Source organism: Bombus impatiens, unplaced genomic scaffold, assembly GCF_000188095.3.
Source record: "Bombus impatiens unplaced genomic scaffold, BIMP_2.2 scf_0064, whole genome shotgun sequence".
NCBI lineage: Eukaryota > Metazoa > Arthropoda > Insecta > Hymenoptera > Apidae > Bombus > Bombus impatiens.
This window is the reverse complement of record NT_176483.1, coordinates 2175035-2197211: the sequence shown is the minus strand read 5'-3', so window position 1 is coordinate 2197211 and position 22177 is coordinate 2175035. Positions and strand designations below refer to the sequence as shown.

The following is a 22177-nucleotide window of genomic DNA, read 5'->3' as shown; positions in this document are numbered from 1 at the left end:
TTGAGAGAGGATATTTCAGCTGAACTAATTCAGAGAATTCAAGAATTTCGAAGAATTTCAAAGAATTCAAAAGGATTTCATTCAAAATTCAGAGTAAGGTAAATATTTGATTAAATTAAATACAGCAACTATTAAGAAGTAAATAATTTAAAAAATTATGTTTAAGTGGAAGTCTATTTATTTAATGTTTATAGAAATTTGATTTGATTTAATGTGATATTTTGATTGTACATATGTTTCTCTTTTTTGATATACATAACTGCTTCTTTGTACACTTGTACTGAATTTATTTTATTGTACCTATACATTGTCATGACTAATTTGAAATAAAGGTGTAACATATATAGCACCCCACCAATAAATATTGTCTAAATTTACAATATTTTATATTTTGGTATGTTGTACAAGTCTTTACATATATTTGAATGTTTATTTTGATTTCGTCGATAAAATGATTCTTTTTGAGCTTTTTTGAGCACACCAAATTTATAACCCATTCTTATATGGTATGATAGTTTTCAAGTATTTTTCGAATAAAATTCAGAAATACAAATTTTAAGGCGAAGAAATCTGTTTTAAAAATTATGCACGTATAAAATTTGTGCATAGCGTACGATTTACTTGGACGCCATTTTAAGAATGTTTAATTATGTATAATTGAAGAATGATTTGAATCGATGGTTGTATACAGATGCGCGTGGTAATTCTTTTAATAAATCAAGAAAGTAACTCACATTTACTTCGCTCAGAAAATTATACAGTATTTTTTGAAAAAGCAATCTTATTAGTTGCATAAAAGCATAATGTTTTCAAATTGCCGCTGCTAGTGACACCATGAGATCAACGTTTTTAGTGAACGGTCGGCAAAGTCGTTATCGTTATATTATTGATCTACAGTGGAACTAAACAGGGCAGCCCCCAACTCTTTATAGGTTTTTGTATATGCCCGCGTGAAACCGCTTCTTGAACTTGACCGCGTGGTGCAACATCTGTATTGGAATTGTGGTGTTTCGGTCAGCGCTTGTTCAAATGTTGGTTACAAAACAGGCAATTTCTTTGGATACGTGTACGACGACTTTCATGAAACACAAGTTTTTTCTAACAGCAATGGTTTCCTTTACTGCAAATATTTAAACAATTAACGGTAGGGCCACGATATGTTGCAAGCATGTGACGGCATAAGAAGAAGAATGTCGATCCTCGGTAATATCGATGAAATATTCGTGGTCAAGGAGTTGCTTCTGAAATTTCGGACGATGTGGATGTGCTCTGATGTAATGACTGTGGTCCAATCTACAGTCATATATTAGGTTGGCATCGTTAGGTGGTAATGACAAAATCCGCAATCACTTAGTTGCCAACCCAATAAATATGTCTCCATACTTATATATTATACCGAAAGCATAGAAGATACCCTCCAAAAACTGAGTCGCGAAAAGTCAACATGGAAGACATCGAAGTCCTTGTTCTTGCGGGACATGCTATAAATGTCTCAGACAGAGACTGACACATTTCACTCATCTCTGTCTGTCATGCAAGAACAAGAACTTTGATATCATACATGTTGATTTTTCACGAGTTAACTTTCGGACGATTCTACGTAGCAGGTATCGAGACTTTATAAGACCGTCGATTGGACCACGATCGTATACATACGTCTGGGAACTCCTATGAAAGGGGTAAGTAAGGCTCTTAGCGACCGATGAATATTGTTCAATTTAACCGCAGTAAGGCGCTTTGATTGATTGCTTAGGATTTTTTGTGTAACGTTATCGTGGAAAAATAACCCAGACCCGGTCGTATCTGCCCCTTTCTCTCTCCCCCTCCCCTTAATGCGGCCGTGGACTCGACTCACGGTGGACCGAGTATCACGGGAGGTGAAAGGAGGAAACAAGATCACGATAATGATTTTAGAGACAAACTTTTGCCTTATATGATTATTATGATTACCTTACTAATTACTTTGTATTTAACTAATGTCAAATAAATGTTATGTAACATAAATATTTGTTTCATTATTAAAAACCTTTCCAAAGTCTAAAGTTATACTATAATTTTGCTTTTTTAGTAAAAGGATTTAATAACATAAAAATGTTTCAATCATAAATAATATTCTGAATATGATATTATTTACGTATATTAAATTTAACAGAAGAACGAAAACAACAAACACTGCACGTAAATCTAATATGACTATAATAAGTAAATAGACAATATTGATGATCTTTTTTATTATCCTATTTATTGTAATACTATTATATTATTTATTGCAGATAGAAGAAAATGGAAGAAGGGAAGAAACATAAGTAGGTGAAACTATCAGTGAACATGAAAAAATGTCTTATGATATTGATCTATTTCTTACACAAGAAGCTTTTTATAGCTTGCTTTGCAGCAGCACACTTCGCTTGTTTCTTATTAGCACCGAACCCATAAAAATGTCTTACTTTCCCAGCAATAGTTACTTTTAACGGAACCATGACAATATTCGTATTATCAATAATAGTTGCTTTCCTGGGGAAAATATATAATTGTTAAGTAATTTTAACGAAGATGAAATGTTAATTGTTACTAATAATACTCACAGGAATTGTGGGCGTGCGCCGTGAGTTTCATATAAAACACGAATTGGTTGTTTTGGAATATTTTTGCTGAATTCGTCTAAATAAAAGCTATATGTTACCACAACTAATAATGTTTATTAACAATTTTAATGTTATTATAAAACTGTTATGTTATTTTCATAAATACGTACCGATTTCTTTATGCATAATGGAATATACAATGTTCCATACTACTGTAAGATTTTTATTACTATCCATATATATTGCACCTATTACAGATTCAAATATATCTCCTAGAACTTTAGGAACGTCTACATGTTCAGCCATATTACATTCGTCTTCTTCTAATAAAATCCATAGAAGCTGTAAATATAGAATGTATTATATACAAATACAGAAATACATTTACATATATATATTTAAATAATTCAAAATGTATTTAACGTTTCCTTTATTAATGTAAAATACCTCGTCATTCACAGCATAATTTCTTTCCTCTTGAAATTTCACAAATCGTTCAATAATATTATTTAATTTTGGAGCGTAAGATAGTAAAGCGATATGTAAACCATGTCTTACAGTCAAGCATGCAAAAGTAATATTATTAACAAGAGCAGATCTTAGATCTGTTAATGCACCAGGGTTTAAATTCCCACAACTTTCATAGATATAGTTTGTAATTAGGAAATCTGAAATTATACGTTAAGTCAAGCATATTCATTTAATATTTTATTGATCAATAAACGTTCAAAAGAAGGTTTAAAATCATAAACGTTCTGTTACCAAGTATTGCATCACCAAGAAATTCTAATCTTTGATAACATTCAGTCATATTATTCGGTGTATATGAAGGATGTGTAAAGGCCTAAAACATTTAACTGTTTTACTTGAAAGTTATATTTTTTAGTTAAACTAAGTTGCCAAACTAGATCTTAGTATTAAAGAACTCGATATAACAATCCATAAGAAATAAAACACTCAGTTGTTGTAAAATGTTAATTACCTGCAGTAAATACCCTCTATTATTAAATCTGTATCCAAGCTTTGTTTCTATATTGGAAGCCCAAGGCATTAAATGATTTATGTTCCCTTCAGAAATTATTGGATTCTGAGGGGTACCAAACAATAATTCATTAGCATCAATTTTATATGGTAAAATTTGAAACCATTGTAATAATATTAAAGTATCTTTAATACCCATACTCTAGAAAAATGAAAATATTCATATTAAAAAAGATTATTACAATATTATACAATAACTTTGTTTTGTACTTACTCTAAGGTATACACCAATCAATGCTTCTACACAATCTGCTACTGTTTTATCAGAAACTGTTTGTATTCCAAGATAATGTTCCATACCAGTTTGTGCTTCTGCTGTCTCCCAATCTAATATTTTTGTTTGTATTGCATTTTTCGTGGCTTCACTTATATGTCCACTTAATTGCTCATCTCGAGGTATTTCAATTTCATATAAAACATTTGGTGACACCTTACGCAGAGTTTGTTTTTTCAATAAATTTAATCAATTTACTTCATTAAATTTTACAACTTATTAGTTTACATCATCTATATTACTACATAATTTACTGTGTGTATGATTTAGTTTTGGAATATTCAAATAATACAAACCTTTGCATGTAATAACACATCTTGAACTTGCCTATATACTGTATAAGCTGGTGCAATAAAATTACTCAAAGGTATAAAACTGTCAACTTTCATACATCCCGGAATGTTTTTCTTAATTCCACAATAATACAGATTACGGTTGCCAATAATTTTTCCTTTCAGTGCGGTTAAATAACCTTCACTATGCTTCGGAAACTCATTGTATAAAAATAATGATGTAATAAATTTCAAATATGCATCTCCTAATGTTTCTAATCGTTCTAAATTGAACGCATCATGTCCTGTTTTAGTCAATGCCTATAAAAATTTGTTTTCATAAACAGACTAGATTAACTGATTACAATTAAATCAAAAACAATTAAGAATACACTTACATACGCGATCTGACCAGGATCGGGGCCATACGAACATTTTAATGACAAGATTTGCAAAACCGGTACTGGTACTGATGGTTTGTTCAAAAAATTAATTTTGTCATTTTTCTGTGAAATAATACATTTCATGAGTATTATAAATAAATGTTAGATAACAATGTTATACATAGAGAAATGTTGCTCAAATTTTTAGAAATATAAAGTGAAACGTATGTATAGTATGTATATAAAAGATATAGAATATTACAATTGAACTATTATTTTGATCCTGTGTTTCGTTCATAAACTGACAATAGTGTTCTATTTCAATTAGCTGAATTTCTTCGATATTCTTGTCCAAATCTGGTTGTTCTTCATGTTTTGACCATGGATAGTGATATAATTCTGTGAAAATATTTCTAGTGAAATAATTTCATATTATATGAAAATAGACATTTTATTAATGTATAAAAATATATAGTCTACGTATAGACAAACTATCTTTAAAGTAAAAATAAATTAACAATATATATACACAAGGTATCCCACCTAGCTCTGTAACCCTTAATTACTCTTTTTTACTCGTATTGGCCACGATACGAAAAAATTTTTCAGACCTAATTTCTCCCTTGACATATGATAACTGTTAGTGCAATACAACATAAAGAAGAAGAGAACCAAAAGTGTTGAATGTATAATCTAGATGAAGAGTATTCTTGTTGCATTTCATGCTCTGTGAGGGAATTTATGAAAGAATAAGAGAAGAGATGGAGAATTAGAGAAAAGATGAAAAATTTACTAGGAGGTAGATCAGTGAGGGAGATGTGTGTATAGTAGAGTTTCGAGCAACTAGTAGGGAAACTGAATAGCGATCTAAAACCAAAGGAATGTTGTTACCATAGATTAGCTAGCTACGTTTTAAGGATATAGACTACTCTAGGTTCTAGCTTTTAATTTAAAGAAATTTGTAAGCTTAATGTTTTATGACAAGCGATGATTGTATCTAAAAACTATATTAGGTATAGGAGATATAATATATATGGATAAATAAATAGATAGATAAATAAATAAATAAATAAATAAATATATATATATATATATATATGTACACGAACCATCTGCTTCTGTTCCATTTGAAATTGGTTCTGGATGTAAATTATCAATATTTTCTGTAGTAGAAATTTCTAATAAAGGCTCAAATGAGTCTTCTCTTTCTTGGTCAGTTATTACTAATGAAGGCCATTTCATATTATTTGATAATGTTCCTAAACCACTTTCTTTAGCAATAATGTATCTTAGATCTTCTGCAATTAAGAGCTGTGAGACTCTGTGCAATATAGATGGTAAAGTTGTTGCTTTGAGCCAATATAAGGCTGGAAAATTAATTCTAATGCATAATTCTGGAACTAAATGCTCTTTCTTTGATTCAGTACTCTTATCTCTGTATAGAGAAATACGATTTAATTATGAATTTGTATATATTTATGTCATATATTATATCATATATTTGTTTCATTTGTATATAGTATGTATATAAAGAATTATGTATTACCTAGGCATTATATAATCTATTGCCCTTGATATTGATTTTACTTCTAACATTGGCTGCTCTAGATTGTTTATTACCAATCTGTGTTTTTCTTTATAATAATGAATATACGTCGAAAAGTGATCAGTTGGAAAACATGAACTGGGCATGATATCATCACATACTTGGGTAACAATATATGTGTCTGCAGCTCTATAGTTAGGTTTAACCAGTGCTAGTTCGTAATCAGAACTCTTAAAACGGAATGGAATTGGTGGTGATATATATTCAATAGAACTATACTGTTTCGTAACTTCCCAATTTATGTCCCAGTCTTCGTTAACTAAAAAATTATATTTTAAAATAGCACTAAAATAGAAGATATTAAAGAAGGCCTAATATTAATGGTATCTTATATAGTACGAAAGAGAATACATAAATATATCTTTATTATCTATATAGAATTATTATTTTAGTGCATAGCGCAGATTGAAAAGCTTTCGGAATGGCAATGATAATAATAAATAAAGGAACACCTAGCGGCAATTCCGAAAATCGAAAGTTTCCAATCTGTCCCCGTTCAATCATAAATTTCATTTACCTGGCACAATTAAAAAGCAATTATCACGATTACAATTATCGAATACCATAAAGGTTTTTATAACTGGTACGATATCACTAAATATTAAAGTATGAAACCTTTTTAAATATATAACTTCTTCTTCAGTTAAAATCATTTTTGCGTGATTTACTTTCACATCAATATTTAATTCACCAACACGCATAAAAATTGGAAAAGAAGGTATCTACAATAAGAGTATAAAATGTATAAGCAAATGTATAAGCGTATAGAATGTTTGTTATTAAGATTAGAAAACAAATGGAAATTTATACCTCTGGCATTTGTTTTGTAGAAAGTATACCAAAACCTGCACTATTATGTAACAAATTATAGAATGTCAAATAGCGATTATCATGATGCGGTGCAGGATACTTAGGTGTAGCATGAAGTATGTGAAGATACACTGTCTCTTGAGGAAGAGGAAATGCACCATAGAGAGCTGATGGGAACTATACCATATAAATGGTGGTTTTTAGTAACAACATTTACTACATTTTGATCAATGAAATAATAAATTTTTGTTTTATTTTACCTGTAACTGATGATGTCGCTTTTTCTTGTATGTTCCTACTGAACTTTTTTCTGATTCAACTTCGTCAACCCAATTTGGAAATAAATAACTTAGGTCCTTTTGAAGTGTTTCTATTGTAACTGGCTTTAAATTGTCAGATAATTCTCCGATTTTATGTAATTCCATACACATATTCATAGCAACAGATCTCTTTGCACTGCTAATAGAAATCATAGGATCACCAAGAATGGTACTTCTGAATGGAGATATAGATGGTAATGTAAGAGAAACCTAAAACGTTATTTAAGAAAATTACAATCATTGCACAAGAGAAAAAAAGATTTAAAATATTCCAGCCTCTAATACCTGATACAGTGGCGGATAATTGTTTGAAATTTTATGTAAAGTCCAAATAGGTGATAAACATGCAAATTTTGATTTCAATAAAGATGTACAGTATTGATTTATTACATTAATTGCCATCTGTTCTGTTATACAACATACTTGTCCATCATCACTAATTACTTGATATGGTTCTATGTCATGTTGATATAGTTCACTTTGTATTTCATTTTCAGTTGGTACGTTACGTTCATCAGTTTTGTCTACTAGAAGCTAGTTAAAAGATAAAAAGTGAGTAAATTTATATGTATATATGTATATGTATATACAGTTATGCCCCGTATAACAAGCTATTAACCATTATCCATGACCAGGATTTCATTTTGTTTATCGATAATCATTATCAACAGCAAAAAGGTTTTTTCTTTTTTTTTTTTTAATATCGCTAATCGATGTCGGCGGCAAAACGTTTTTCCGCTTATACATTCGACTATCATTGATTGTTATTAACACTACTGATATTTAGTATTCATTGACAATGTAAAAAAATTGATTGTACAATTTATTGTATATTTTATTAAGCAGAAAATCGGTATGAAAATATATGCGACAAGGAATAAAATTTAAGAAAATGGCACCTGTTTCAAGTGTTGTTCTATCTTTTTATATTCATTATGTCGTCGTAGATACTGTGAGTCATCTTTTTGTAACAATACTACATATCGACTATATGCATGCCGTGCTCTCCCTTTGCTTTGAATATATGTTCTTACATCCATTGGCAAATCGTACCTAATGATTAATGAACATTTCGGCACATCTATACCTTCATCTATAACATCTGTTGCAACAATGCAATTTAACAAACCATTCCTAAATCTAAAAAAAAAAAAAAAAGGAAAAGAAAGAAAAAGGAAAAAGGAAAAGTTTAGAGAACTGTGTATTTCTTGAATAGTGATGTATTAATGTATCCGCTGACTTTTATATTAAAATTGAATAAATAAGCTTGTATATAATAGATTGTATTATTATTATAAAATATCGTACCTGAGCAAAACCTCCTTATTCCGTTCTGATACGCATAGCAATTCTTTGGGATTTTTAAAAGGATTACTGGACACACCCATCACAAACTCTGGATGCAAGAATTTATATTCCTCGTCATGCAAGGATATACTCTAAAATATTACACAAATTACAAAGTAATGAGAAAAAGATAAATTTATATAAATTATAAACATAAAAATTACTCTTTACCTTTAATATCTGATATAATATTTTTGCAGTGAATCGACGTTGTACGAAAATGATACAGCAAAATACCTGATCATGATGCTTGTTATTATAAAAGTCTTTTAATGCTTTGAGAAGTTTTCGAATTTGATCAGATGAATAACTGAAATTCCATAATATTGTTTCAAAATAATATTAACGAATTATACAATAAATATAAATAGATGTAACTCACTTGTAAATTCTCTCTTTTTCTGGACTCCCTTTCATTTTATCTTCTAATAATTTTCTACAGTTAATTACGTTTGTTATAAGATATTCCAAAATATATAGTGTTTCCTAAATATTACATATTACATTACACAATATAAACGAACAAAATATATTCAATATATCTTTATGTTTAATGTTTACATACCACATCATCTATACTTTTTTTCAAGTATTCTAATTGAATCAAATGAAGTAAAACACATTTGCTTGCGCCATAAATTCCTATATCAAAATAAAATTTGCTAAACTACAGAAGAATACATACAAATTTAATTATATTTATTATATTATAATTAATTTTGTAAATTATTCTGCATCCTATTTTTTATGCATACAATATGTTAGGATATGTCCTAAGGTGGACAGGAGATTATTCTAATGCAAGGTTGACAAAAATATATTTTTTATTTGAGACCTTGTCTTTGAGAAAATTAAGTTTCAAAATTCATACATTAGCTTGAATGTAAATATACTTAATGAATCACAAATTAAATTTAATTATCCTGAAACAAGACCTACAAACAAAAAAGGCAAAAATCTTTATTTTCTCCTCGGCTTAGTTTTGCATATAGAATAACCTCTTGCTCTTGAGTGTACCATATATATCCTGGCACTATATATACAATACCTGTACGTAGAAAGTGGTACTGAATGTTTCTTAATATGCCACTCAGCTTTTTACTAGTAGTTTTTGGTCTAAATTCTGCACTTGATTCATTATACTTCAGATTATCTTTTAACGCTATGCAATTTAGGATTAATTCTACTTCCTTAATAATATTATTTATGCACTCCCCAACATCGTCTATAATATGTTGGTCAAATTGAATAATTTCTTCAATTGGTGATGCATAATAACTTTTATCAGCTACAGTCGCAGTGGCTATTCTTGCGTTAAATGTAACTTCCAAAGACTACAGTAAAATTTATATATTATATTAATTAAAATAAAATTTTTCTTTAATGTGATTATATGAAATTTACCTGCATAACTGATTGTACTTTTTTCAGCCTCACATTAGAATTTAATAATGATGCTGAAAGTCCTAATACTCTTGGTTGTTCCTCTTTAGGACAATTTTCAAAGAGTTGCATAATTTGTCGCATAGGATGATCATTTACTGCTCTGTGACATTCATCGAAAATAATCAGGTTTATTCTATTCAAAAATATATATCCATGACAAAGTGCGTTCACTAAGATTTGCGATGTCATTACTAAAACCTATAATACAGCATTCTTTAAGATTTTACTAAATACGTAATTCATATTATAATTCATACATTCGTATAATGTTATAAAAACAATATTTGCAACAATATTTCTAAGTTATAATTGACTTCCATTACCTCGTGTTGGTTTAGATGTTCATTCCATTCTTCATCATGCCAAAAATCAACTCCTTCCTCGCTACTGAGTGTTCCACAAGACAAACCAGTTAATCTTTTAATATAATCACTTTGTTGTATGACCAAGGGTACTGTATTCACTATAAATATGGTATGTTTACCGCCTTCAGCATAAGGCCTATATATAAAATTCATAGCACAATGTTTAAATATTGATAAGGTGAAAATATGATTATATACTATATGACAATAACTGACAAAAATGTGTAATTTATGACTCATACCGTCGTATATCCGCACTTAATTCTTTAATAAGCATAACAGCAATAAATGTTTTTCCGGCTCCCGTTGGTAAATAAATAATAACATTTTCTTTACATGCAGTTTCAAATAGATCAATCTGATAAGGTCTTGGTATAAACTCCTTTATATCTGTCTCCATAACTTAGATAATAAAAAGTCTTAAAAAATAATATATTTATAAAGAAAATCAAAATACTTAAAAATTTACATTTAAAATGAGTACAACTTACCAAAAATAATAACAATTTCAAAGACGATAAGTAATATATTCCACTTTTGCGACTTTTAATTCATGAAAGGTCGAGGAATTGTTTTTCATATGAAACTGAGGGAACTCCCTGATATTGTTAACAAATCGTCCGGTTATCGTCCCGTAATTGAACCACGGTCATATATTTACACAGTTCTGGCGATGATCATATAAACAGGCCTGAATACTCATATACTGGAAGCACGGCCGATTATAGTACTAGCCTGCTAAATACAAGAATGGCAACAATGCGGGAGTCCAGCATTCATATATATAACAACAGTCTTGACTTTAGAGCCGGCTCTGTCTCCTCTAACACAAAATATGGGTACCGATGTAGTATTGCCATGTTATTCAGCACGGCTAGTACTAGAATTGGTTCTGCCGAAAACATAGAAGTAATCATTCCAAAACTAAATCGTGAAAAATCAATATTGAAGGAAAAAAGGTTCATGTTTTGCGCATGCGTGATATGCTATGAATGTCTCGCACAGAAACAGCGATATCTCTATTCGCCTGCCTGTCTCGCAAGAACGAAAATATCGTTGTCTTTCATGTTGAACTTTCAATTCAATCGTATATCGTAAGTATATAGTATTTCATGTCATACAAAAAAGATGTTAGTCGATGTCATGTCATACCAAAAATGTAAATTTACATAATAGAGTAGAGTTCAATTGAAAACATGACATCGCGCTGCACCAAGGGAACTGAAACTTGAAAAATGGTGTACTACAGCTGAGTCTAGTATTTACAACTCGATCGGAGCGCCGCTATCGGGAATTGGGATAACACACCGCGCCGCTAAAAGGAATTATCTCACCACGGGAATTCCCAGAACACCTATCTCCCTCGTTAGTAACGCTTTAAAGTGTAAAAATCTATCTGATGCGTAAAACAGAGTAGTCCATACAGTAGACTCAGAGTATCAAATTTTATTATATTATATTTACATATAATATTATATTTCGTCTCTATTCGTCGGGTACTGTCAGAAAATACGAAAAAACTTGTAAAAGAAGTTTAACCTTGGACGGTATTTTACGTTTTTCAAGGTCATTGAGGCCTGACTGCCCGTTTTCATCATTTTTCTCATTACATATTACATTTACATCGTAACAAAGTAATTAAAAAGGTTTCGTCAAAATCCACGAGGGCGTCATACATCGACAGATTCACCGATAAAGGAATACGGATCTGGCTATTTCCGATATTTTCAACACAGTCATAGAAATGAGTACGCGTATTGGCCGAAAGTGCCATATATACAAATAAAATAATACACAATAAACGCATAACGGTGGACGATAGAGAGCAGTAATTTCCTTGCTTCTGTGGCCCCTTGTGTCGTCAGTACTGCATAGTACGTATGTACATAGGAAGAAAGATATGAGATAGATAATGATCGATGTTGGATCTAGGAATTTGGGGGTAATTTTTAAATTCCCCGGTCGAAAATTATCATATAACATAAATAAAAGCTATAGATAAAAGTTGTGTCCTGAAACAAAATTCAATGCTTTTTTTTCATTTTCTTCACTATGATAGAAATGGAATACAAGAGAGGGCAAGAAATAAAAAGAATGCGAATAATTAGATGTTATTGAGTACTAATCAACTTAATTGTTTTCTATATTGTATTGAATGATCGAAATATACTTTTCTTCGCTTATTTAACAAGAGTATCGTAAAAAAAAAAATAGGAAAATATATTGTAAAATTCTTTTTTTTTTTTTTTTGAGAACAAAAATCCAATTTACAATTTTAACTTGGACCGGCAATAAAGTTTCGAGTTCATTTTATATATTTACATTAAAAATAATAATTTTAGGAACAGTTGTACTAATTAAATTCTACAAGTTTTTAAGTCTAGAATGGAACAAATGTAACAATATGGGCAAGAAACATGATGTAATCATTAAATTAATAAATCACATTTCTTTTGCATATATTATATCTTAAATATTAATAACTATACTGAGATTCGTAGACGTCCAAAATTATTTTGTTACATAATTATTACTATTTGTAATTATTACACAAATATATATATATATATATATTTCAAATTATATGTATAGTGAATGTATGAGCGTACAATGAAAATTTAAATACAATAATTAAATAACAATATCTTAGTTTTGTACATAATTAGATTTTAGTGGAACCATTAGTGTATCATATTCATACATATATCAGAGTGTAACGATTCATAAAAATTAGCAAAATTTCCTGTTCTTTACATATTTAATTTATTCTATGTACGTGTACATGATCGCAAATTTGTTAAATGTAAAATCATTTAAGTTATTGCAAGAGTTCGTGGAAATGTTCCATCCATAAATTCAGTAAAATAATTTTCAATAAATGTTGCAACGATTCGTTCTATAGTTATTAAAGTAAAAATTGCACGACGATCAAGGCTTTTGACGGAAATAATAATAATGTTTGTGAATGTAAGTCACTTAATAAATACATATTTACATAATCTCAATATATTTCACATGTATATATCAATAAGCATAAAATTACAGTACACGATGTTATGTTATTAAATGAAAGGGTATACGGACAGATGGTAGAATTATCAATGAGGTTTAATCGAAGTACATTATTTGGTAAATAATTGAAATTAACGTTTACATTTCTGTGCAAACAATCCGTATGAAATGAAACATCATTGATACCTATTTCCCCTACCTTATCCACTTATTTTTGCCCTGTACTGTATGTCGCGCAAAAAGTTAATCGAATGAGAATGTAATTGGTTTCCTAATGTAGTAAAGATTCTGCAATAGTCATATACTTTACAATACATTGAAATATGAAATAAATACATTGAGCATTCTGTTACGAATATATTACAAGTAGAAATTGAAGTATGTGGTTTTAAAACAATTTAGTTTCAATAATGTCTTCACACAATTACTGTTCAATAATTCCTTCTATTGCTTGTGCTACTATTCTCGTATAAACATATTGAACATCTTTCAATTAAAGTTCCGTACAATTTTTAAAAATTATTGTATCAAGATATATAAAGTTTTCTCAATAATAAGAGAACAATATAGAGAAGTTCCTCAAAATATTAAATGTTACAGAACAGGTCAATGTACCCACAATTTAAGTAAGATAAGAAAAATGTTTATACTGTATAATCATATGAAGGTATAAAGAAGATACTATTCCCAAATTTCTACTTCGAAAGCTTTTGTACAAATTATGAAAACAATTATCCTTGAGCATTTATATTATTTTCTTGTCGAAAGCAATGACAAATTTCAGTCGTTTAACAATGTGATATCAACAAAATTGCTAATAAAACGTAAAAAAAGGAATGCATTTCTAGTTAAAAAGACATAATTATTTCATACTTCTCATTGATAGAATTGTACATACATAATTTTTTAAAGTAATACTAGAAGGAGATAGGCAACAGTATCAATAGGTACAGTTTCAAAGAGTTATCAAAGAGGTCTACTTTGCAGAACAATATTGTCTATCTGCAAAGTGTTGCATCTAATTGGACAAGCCATGGCAGCAACAGTTTAATTTTCCTTCTGTAATTTGGATCTTTGGCAATAGGATTATGCTCTAAATACACTGTCTGTAATTTCTTATTAACTGCTAAATTTTCTACAGTTGTCCAATCCTCAATTTCATTGTTGTTTATCTGGAAAATACATTAAGTATCGAATAGTATTTAAATACGCATATACAGCTCTTAATCATATTCTTACCCAGAACTCTTCTAAATCTTCAAGATGTTCAATGTTTTCAATCTTTTTTATTTTATTATTTGCTAGATCAAAAGTTGTTACTTTTGTACAATTTGATAATCCTCGGATGCATGTTATTCCATTTTCAGATAAATACAACTGATCAAGATTCTTTAATTCGTCTAAATTTTCTATTTCTATAATGCGATTGCTTTGAAGACTTAATAACTGAAGATTTTGTAAACAGTCCAAATTTTCTATCTTTGCTATCTTATTTTTACCAAGGAACAAACTTGTTAAATTTTCAAGTGCTTCAAGATTAATTATTTCTCTTATTTTGTTATCACCTAACTCAAGGATTGTAAGGTTCTTTAGATGTGACAGGTTCTCAATGCACTGAATCTTATTTGACGACAGGTATAACTTTTGTAAATTCAATAGGTTGTCCAATCCTTCTATCTTTTTAATACGATTAAAAGATAAATCTAAAAGTCTGAAAATATAATATTTGCTTATGTCCAAGAAATTTAGGATATTATTTTGATAAATTTACTATTTATTATATTTACTAAAAGAAAATGTATCTTTTATTTTACTTATAAGGAATGTAGTAACATACTTCAAATTTACAAGAGCATCTAAGTTTTCTATAACAACAATCTGATTATCTCTTAATTCTAACTCGACCAAAGTTGTAAGTGTATCAAGGTTCTCAATTTTCTTTATCAGATTCCACGTAAAACACAATCTATGTATCTTCCTCAATGGTTCCAAATTTTCTAATTTTGTTAGTCTCGAATGATTGAAATCTAATTCCTAGAACATTAATGAAATAATTATACACACACACACACACACACACACACATATATATTATAAAGATATAAAATTATAAAATATATATATTATAAATATATATATATATATATATATATATATTATAAATATATATATATATATATATAAGAATTATGTCATTATAAACTTTCAAGTTGTTATTGATGAAGTTAGTAGTAAGGGAATAATAAAAACGAACATCGCTATCAGGATCTATGATAAGAATCTTTTCCGCTTCTTCATTTTCATCATTTTCATTCTCTCCCTCGATTTCAGCCGAACCTTCGCTTTTATTATCCTCTAAAACACGATTATATTTCTATAAGCAACCATGATCCGTAATGTTTTTATTGACGATTACGTTGCAATAAACAATTATTATACCATTATTTGCCATTACTACAAGATATAAAGACAATTTCTTCGATTTAATTGGTAGATTTAGTTTAAAATTGCGTGAAAAAAAGATTATAATTGATTATACTGTTTCATAAAGATCCAGCATTAAATGCAAATCGAACTGTTGTAGTATTTGTTGGAATTATTTGAAATTGTATAAACTTTACACTGCGGTAGGTTCTACAATGTCCATGGTTTTACACTATCCCACAAATGTGGTTGCGAACTTATATCACGCAAATGACAATTACATCGTATATATTGTGAAAGTTTTCCACGGCTTGTTCTTAGTTCTTACACTTTTTGCAATGATCAGTAATTTTAATAAAACTGTTCTAAAGCTTATTTATTATTATTCTAAGTTTATTACTACTACTATACTAAGTTTATTATTATTATTATTATTATTATTATTTTATTACTATTTATTACTACTATTATTATTATACTCGTAATTTTATTAAATAAACATATTGATTAATAAAATATTCCTCTATATTTCTTGCATCTGGCCATTTTCTTTTTTGAAAATAGTTTTTGATATTAACTGCATGAATAGTAGTTTGATATTAACGAAAACTGCCATTAGGTATAGATTTCACGATATCGATTTACAACTGCTTAGATTAATCCGTATATGTATATATAATTGATTTGTTACAATCAAATGGTAGTATCAGAAAATATAATAGGTTATGCAAAAATATTTTCTTCATTATTAATCATTTTTATGTATTCGTCTTTTAATTAATTAATTAAAATAAGGTGAGGATCTTATGAAACATCGGCATCTAAGTTCTAGAAAAATTCTAGGGAAATTCCAAGTAGCAATATTTAAATTTATTGGTAATATTTTCATTTCGATACTTAACATACAATAAGATAGAAAATATAATATTTATTTAAATGCTGATACAGTTTACTGAAGAAGATGTAACATATGTAAATTTATATAGAATTTAACAGTTAGTGGAAAATTTAAAAATATACTAGGAAAATTACACGGCTGTACTTTATCAATGAGTATTCTCTTTTATGTATCATTGCCGCGTCCGTGACTTTGATCAGTAGCTAGTCTAGTGAAGATGGCCGAAAACAATGGCAGTGATTATTGAGTTAACTTTGCGTTCTCCTGGCACTTGTCAACAAAGAAGTTATCTTTAATAAAAAAGCATATAACATAGGCACAAGTGAGTGCGATTTCTACTTTGTTTGCCGCTGTTGATCAAGATTTTAATCTTCTAATTTAGTACTATAGTCATTTAACGCTATAAGGAATAGCAATTGTGCTTTTCATCTTTTCTTACTGTCACCTCATCTAACATCCGAGAAAACCTTTCGAACATTTCTCAGCATTTTTGAAATACATCTCACGAAAATTTTCATTAAACGTTCGCGTGCTTCTATAAACATCGTCTCTTTTAAATGTTTGCGCATTTCCGCTATGTTTCACTTGCAGTAATTTTAAAACAATTTCGTAGAATTTCAATTTAACTTCCTCCGGAAATTCATTATCTTTCTGAATTAAAATTGATATATTTTTTATAGGACGTATCTGCATACTTATCATATATCATTCCAGTGAGGTAACATCAGTAACATCATGTTGTTTTACATAAAATGTCATTATTAGTTATTTAAATTTTTAGAGAAAGAAACTTGAACCTTTATTTTACTATATAAGATCATTTTTTTTTAGAAGTACCGTATTTTTCAGTTATTGTTTTTGTATGATTTTTTGAGCTTCTTATGTTTTGGGTATTCAATATAAATGAAAAGTCATTGAAAATTGAGGAATACAAACTTAAAATTTTTTAAATTGGGAACTGCGGACCCCTAACATTAAATTTGAGATTAAAGTATATATCGATTTACATAATAGTTGATGGAATTACAAATAATTTAAATGATACAATATATATGAATATTTCTGATAATTAATGGCATAACAAACGGCGATGTTATATTAATTAATCAGTAACTTTTTTAATTTAGTGATACAACAAATAGATATTCTATTCCCCAGTACTTAAATCAAGCAAAATTGGCTTTTATGAAAAAAAACCAGGACATTATTGTTTAAAAATTACTTTATAAATCATAAGACGAAATGCTATGTTGTATAAAGTAATAAGTGATGTAACGCTACTAATTAATGTTTCTATGTTAGATTATATACAAAGGATAATGGTAGTTTCAATTTTCGTTTTTTCTTTTTATTTGTCTTTCTGTAGGGATATATTATGGCAACTGCTATTCAAAAGAATGGCATGAAACCTTTAACAAACACATCGATAAATCACGTAGAGGATGTAAAGAATTTAGACAATACCAGCATATGTAAAGAAGAAAAAGATGAGAGGATATTTGACGGACAGATCCAACCTTACATGGAGCCTCATGAACAAGAACCTCGTGAATTGGATATCGTTATCAATAATGTAGTTTGCAGCTTCAGTGTTAGGTGTCATTTAAATTTACGAGAAATTGCACTAAATGGATCTAATGTGGAATATAGAAGAGAGAATGGGGTATGTTTTGAAGCAGTCTCGTTTTGTTTACATTTGTAGCAAATTAATTATATTTAATATATTTGATTGTGATGTAAGCTTAATTTTTATATCTTTAATTTCTGTTCAATGTTTCTATGCAGAAAATTTAAATTACATTACTAGAACGCTTACATACTTGATTTTTCTTAATTACATACAACAATTTACATACTTTAATAAAATTCGCAATGTATTTTTAAGCAGTGAATAAAAATTTATTAAAAAATATTAAGCATTAAAGTAACAAGAGAAAGTATCAGTGTTAATAAGATGCGAAGAAGATATAAAGTTATTTGTTATAAATTAATCATAAATATTTTACATTTGGCTTTTAGTTTTTTATAATTAACAGTAAAAGATTGTGATTAATTGTTTAATAAAATGGTACACTCCTTGATTTTATCCCATTCCTAGATTATATAACATACATTATCTGTATGATAATGAAAATGATCTTAGTATAATTTTGATATAATATTAATTTCTACTTGAGAATATAACTATGCTTTAATATATATTAAATTAGAAATATCAGAATATGTTGGATGTATCGTAAATTTCCTTTCAAGATCGTTAAAGCCATAGTTCAATTTTAAGTGAGATATACATACAGTTTAGGACTACATGAAACTTTCTAGCCGAACAAGTTGATCTTTAGGTTTTAATATAATTTTTAGATTCTAAATAATTTGAAATATTGAATAACATTTATAGGCAATGTTCTTAGTATATGCATGCATGTTGTAGATGATTACTATGAAACTAAGGAGACCATATACTACTGCTTCTATATGGTCTTCTGGCAAAGTAACATGTACCGGTGCAACTAGTGAAGTTCAAGCAAAGATAGCAGCCCGCCGCTTTGCTCGTTCACTTCAGAAGCTTGGATTCAAAGTACGATTTAACAATTATAGAGTGGTTAATGTACTGGGTACATGCTGTATGCCATTTGCAATCAAGATAACATCATTTTCATCATGTCATAAAGAAAATGCAGAGTAAGTATACTTATGTATGTTTAAATAAACCTATATGATTTACAGGAATAATTGAACTGATTGACTAACAATGATTTTGATATATACCCTTTTACATATAATCTATTATACCGATAATGTATTATAGTCAAAGATATTCATGTGTTTGTTTTATTTAGTTATGAGCCAGAATTACATCCTGGTGTCACATACAAGCTGAAGGAACCAAAAGCTACATTGAAAATATTTTCTACTGGAAGTGTCACTGTAACAGGTTTGTTTTACTATTGGATTAAAGTTTGCGTCGAATGAATTATTAATTCTTTTGCAATCGCGAATGAAATATCCCGTTAACATAATGTTATTTATGCAATGCTATGGATGAAAGATCGCAAGTATGTTTTAGAATAGAAAATGTCTCATTCAGAAATTTGCAATGAAGAATCAATTTGTAACATACGGACGAATGACATTCAATTATAAACACTGAAGGGCGACTGGTAAATATATCCATAGCTTGGCATAAACGACATTCATAAATACTTTATCTATGAAGATTGAAGTAAAAATCTACAAGGAAATATATTGTTTTCGTATACGATCTTAATTATTATGTTTATTGAGTAAATTGAAATGTACATTGTAGCTCCCAATGTTGCTGCTGTCCAAGCTGCAATTGAATATATTTATCCACTAGTCTACGAATTTCGTAAGGAGAGAACGACAGAAGACGAAGTTGCCCTAACAACGAAGAAGCGTAGAATGGGGCTAAGAAAAAGAAGTCGTGATGAGTTCCTACATGATCCAGATTATATATATGATACCATGTTCTCTGACGAGGAGGAGGAAGAAGAAGAGGGTGAGAGTGACGCCAGTTGGGACTGAGCTGTTTATTTCGCTGCTCCTCTGTTAATTGTGAAACTGTTATACTTCTTATATCTTGTTTTACAAGGAAAAGAAAAAAGAAAAATAGATACATACTGCTTTGTGTACAAAAGTGTTATCTAAAGAGTGAAGTGAAGTATTCTATTTCCCTTAGTGAAAAGACAATGTGTGAGTGCTAGAGACAAATATGCACATCCAAGTGCTTTAATTATGATTACACTAATATTGAATCAACTGAACTGAATTTCATCACCGTAACAATATCATCATAATTTACTTTCATTAATGGTACATATACGTATATAGATACGTTCTTATATATATATATTATATATACATATATATATATATAATATACATACGTGTATATATTGTATGTGTGTGTGTATATATATATATATATATACACATATATATAAATGTTAGACATAAAAACAATGTATGCATACTCATTGTGTTTAGCAAACAATATCTCAACACTTGTTCAATCTTTTCTGTTTTCCATCTTTTCCTTTCATTTTTGTTCTTCTGATAGAATTTACTACATTTAAGTAATTAGAATTCGAAAAAGAACTTGTTTGTAACCGTGCTCCTCTATAGTTTAAATAATGAATCGATTCATGTTTATTTAGTTTTTCATTATATAATGACAGATTATGTACTGAATTTTTGTAGCGATGGAAAGTGTATACATTTTTGCTGTTTTATTGTTCTTTTTTCTACTTATATATATATATAATCTATTTCTGCTTAATTAATACATTGTGCCAAAGATGGATGTCTAAAATTTGAGATAAAGTGATCAAAGGACATCTAAGAAGCTAAAAATTTTGTTTAGTATCACAATTTACTTTTCTACTACAATGACATATTATACTACATTTGAAGGTATTTCTATATAAATGACATTTTTGTTAGTAAATAACAGAGAGTTGATCTAATTTAATTTGATTTTAAAAGTCTTTTAATGGAAACTTATTTGGTTTCCTGTTAAATAAGTTGAAAAAGCTGCAGTACGGGAAAAATTTGTTTTAAGCGTTTGTATGGTTAAACGTTCTTATTCTAAATGGCTATGGGCTGTTAACGCAATTAACAGTTGCAACAAAAAAAAAAAAAGCTATGTAAAATGATTGTCATCTTCTATTAATTGTATCAAAATTACACAGGCCTGATTGCGGTGTTTTAAGATTGGGCTTCATTATTTATGCTTACATCAATATACAGATTAGTCTCAAGCCTGAATATTAGTTTAAAATAACTTGTCAATCCCCCCTTTTTTGGTTGTTATGGAACGTACTTGAAAAGTGAAACAAAACATCGTAATATCAGTGACGTGTCTCATTTTACCTTTTGAGAATCGCAGCAAAAATTTAAAGAATAGAATAGATTACGATAACATATTACTTATCATTTCTAATATCTATTACCAACATGTAAGATCTTGTTCATTTATTTATTTATCACTTGCAGTATCCTCATGACGATAAGCGTATTTGAATTATGTCGTTATCATTTAATTTTAATTAGTTATTGTCATATATCATAGTTCGAGGAATGATAAATGTTATGTTTTACAAAATATTCAACAATTCGAGTCTAATACGTCTTAAATACGAGAAGCTTGACTGACATAAGGCTATTTTCAAATTCTGTTTGGTAATAAAAGCTGGGAATACAAGATAACATACAAAAAAAGATAACATACAAAATTTGTTATAATTGTATGATGTACTTTAACGGAAACGAAAACATTCTCTAACGACATTACTATCATTTAAAAGTAGGCGCATGGACTTTAAATAAGACATAGTGTAAATAAATCAAGTTATCCAGATATACTAATATGCA

The 22177-nt window shown here is 28.9% G+C and overlaps 4 protein-coding genes and 1 long non-coding RNA gene across 14 annotated transcripts; 3 read left to right on the top strand and 2 right to left on the bottom strand.

Annotated features, from left to right (window-relative positions):
• Positions 1-377: 377 nt before the first annotated feature.
• On the top strand, positions 378-2004 carry LOC112214071. Its single transcript, XR_002948000.2, has 2 exons — positions 378-1679; positions 1754-2004. It is a non-coding gene; the product is annotated as an uncharacterized LOC112214071 (long non-coding RNA).
• A 218-nt stretch (positions 2005-2222) lies between these two features.
• LOC100746083 (endoribonuclease Dicer) lies at positions 2223-11191 on the bottom strand. 2 transcript variants are annotated; one of them, XM_012394059.3, is made up of 26 exons: positions 10941-11191; positions 10692-10868; positions 10408-10585; positions 10043-10282; positions 9687-9972; positions 9204-9280; positions 9021-9124; positions 8810-8948; positions 8600-8730; positions 8191-8431; positions 7577-7825; positions 7232-7501; positions 6972-7148; positions 6679-6883; positions 6102-6420; positions 5665-5990; positions 4818-4954; positions 4571-4678; positions 4197-4493; positions 3841-4056; positions 3568-3768; positions 3348-3429; positions 3033-3253; positions 2756-2927; positions 2586-2661; positions 2223-2514 (listed from the first exon to the last, which is right to left on the bottom strand). In XM_012394059.3, exons 2-26 carry the CDS (start codon positions 10847-10849, stop codon positions 2355-2357), a joined length of 4770 nt encoding a protein of 1589 aa, XP_012249482.1. In that variant the 5' UTR covers positions 10850-10868; positions 10941-11191; the 3' UTR covers positions 2223-2354. The 2 variants fall into 2 exon arrangements, with proteins under 2 accessions (XP_012249482.1, XP_033180686.1); XM_033324795.1 differs by lacking the exon at positions 10941-11191 and having other exon boundaries at positions 10408-10547; positions 10692-10832.
• LOC105682079 lies at positions 11178-12646 on the top strand. Of its 4 annotated transcripts, none has more exons than XR_004462960.1 (3): positions 11306-11543; positions 11631-11945; positions 12016-12646. XR_004462960.1 is itself a non-coding variant. In XM_012394060.3 (2 exons), exons 1-2 carry the CDS (start codon positions 11200-11202, stop codon positions 12077-12079), a joined length of 408 nt encoding a protein of 135 aa, XP_012249483.1. In that variant the 5' UTR covers positions 11178-11199; the 3' UTR covers positions 12080-12646. The 4 variants fall into 4 exon arrangements, 1 of the variants encoding a protein (XP_012249483.1); XR_004462958.1 differs by having other exon boundaries at positions 11341-11543; positions 11626-11945; XR_004462959.1 differs by having other exon boundaries at positions 11348-11543; positions 11626-11814.
• Positions 12647-13433: 787 nt separating this feature from the next.
• On the bottom strand, positions 13434-16261 carry LOC100741568 (protein phosphatase 1 regulatory subunit 7). 2 transcript variants are annotated; one of them, XM_003485605.4, is made up of 5 exons: positions 15901-16261; positions 15716-15816; positions 15299-15495; positions 14701-15172; positions 13434-14633 (listed from the first exon to the last, which is right to left on the bottom strand). In XM_003485605.4, the coding sequence occupies exons 1-5, from the start codon at positions 15911-15913 to the stop codon at positions 14460-14462; spliced, it is 957 nt and encodes a 318-aa protein (XP_003485653.1). In that variant the 5' UTR covers positions 15914-16261; the 3' UTR covers positions 13434-14459. The 2 variants fall into 2 exon arrangements, with proteins under 2 accessions (XP_003485653.1, XP_012249512.1); XM_012394089.3 differs by lacking the exon at positions 15716-15816.
• Positions 16262-16957: 696 nt separating this feature from the next.
• Positions 16958-20408, top strand: LOC100741448 (TATA box-binding protein-like protein 1). Of its 5 annotated transcripts, XM_033324797.1 has the most exons (6): positions 16970-17105; positions 17464-17501; positions 18150-18446; positions 19215-19465; positions 19624-19718; positions 20091-20408. In XM_033324797.1, the coding sequence occupies exons 3-6, from the start codon at positions 18159-18161 to the stop codon at positions 20327-20329; spliced, it is 873 nt and encodes a 290-aa protein (XP_033180688.1). In that variant the 5' UTR covers positions 16970-17105; positions 17464-17501; positions 18150-18158; the 3' UTR covers positions 20330-20408. The 5 variants fall into 5 exon arrangements, with proteins under 5 accessions (XP_012249501.1, XP_003485652.1, XP_033180688.1 ...); XM_012394078.3 differs by lacking the exon at positions 17464-17501 and having other exon boundaries at positions 16958-17099; XM_003485604.4 differs by lacking the exon at positions 17464-17501 and having other exon boundaries at positions 16962-17105.
• Positions 20409-22177: the final 1769 nt, after the last annotated feature.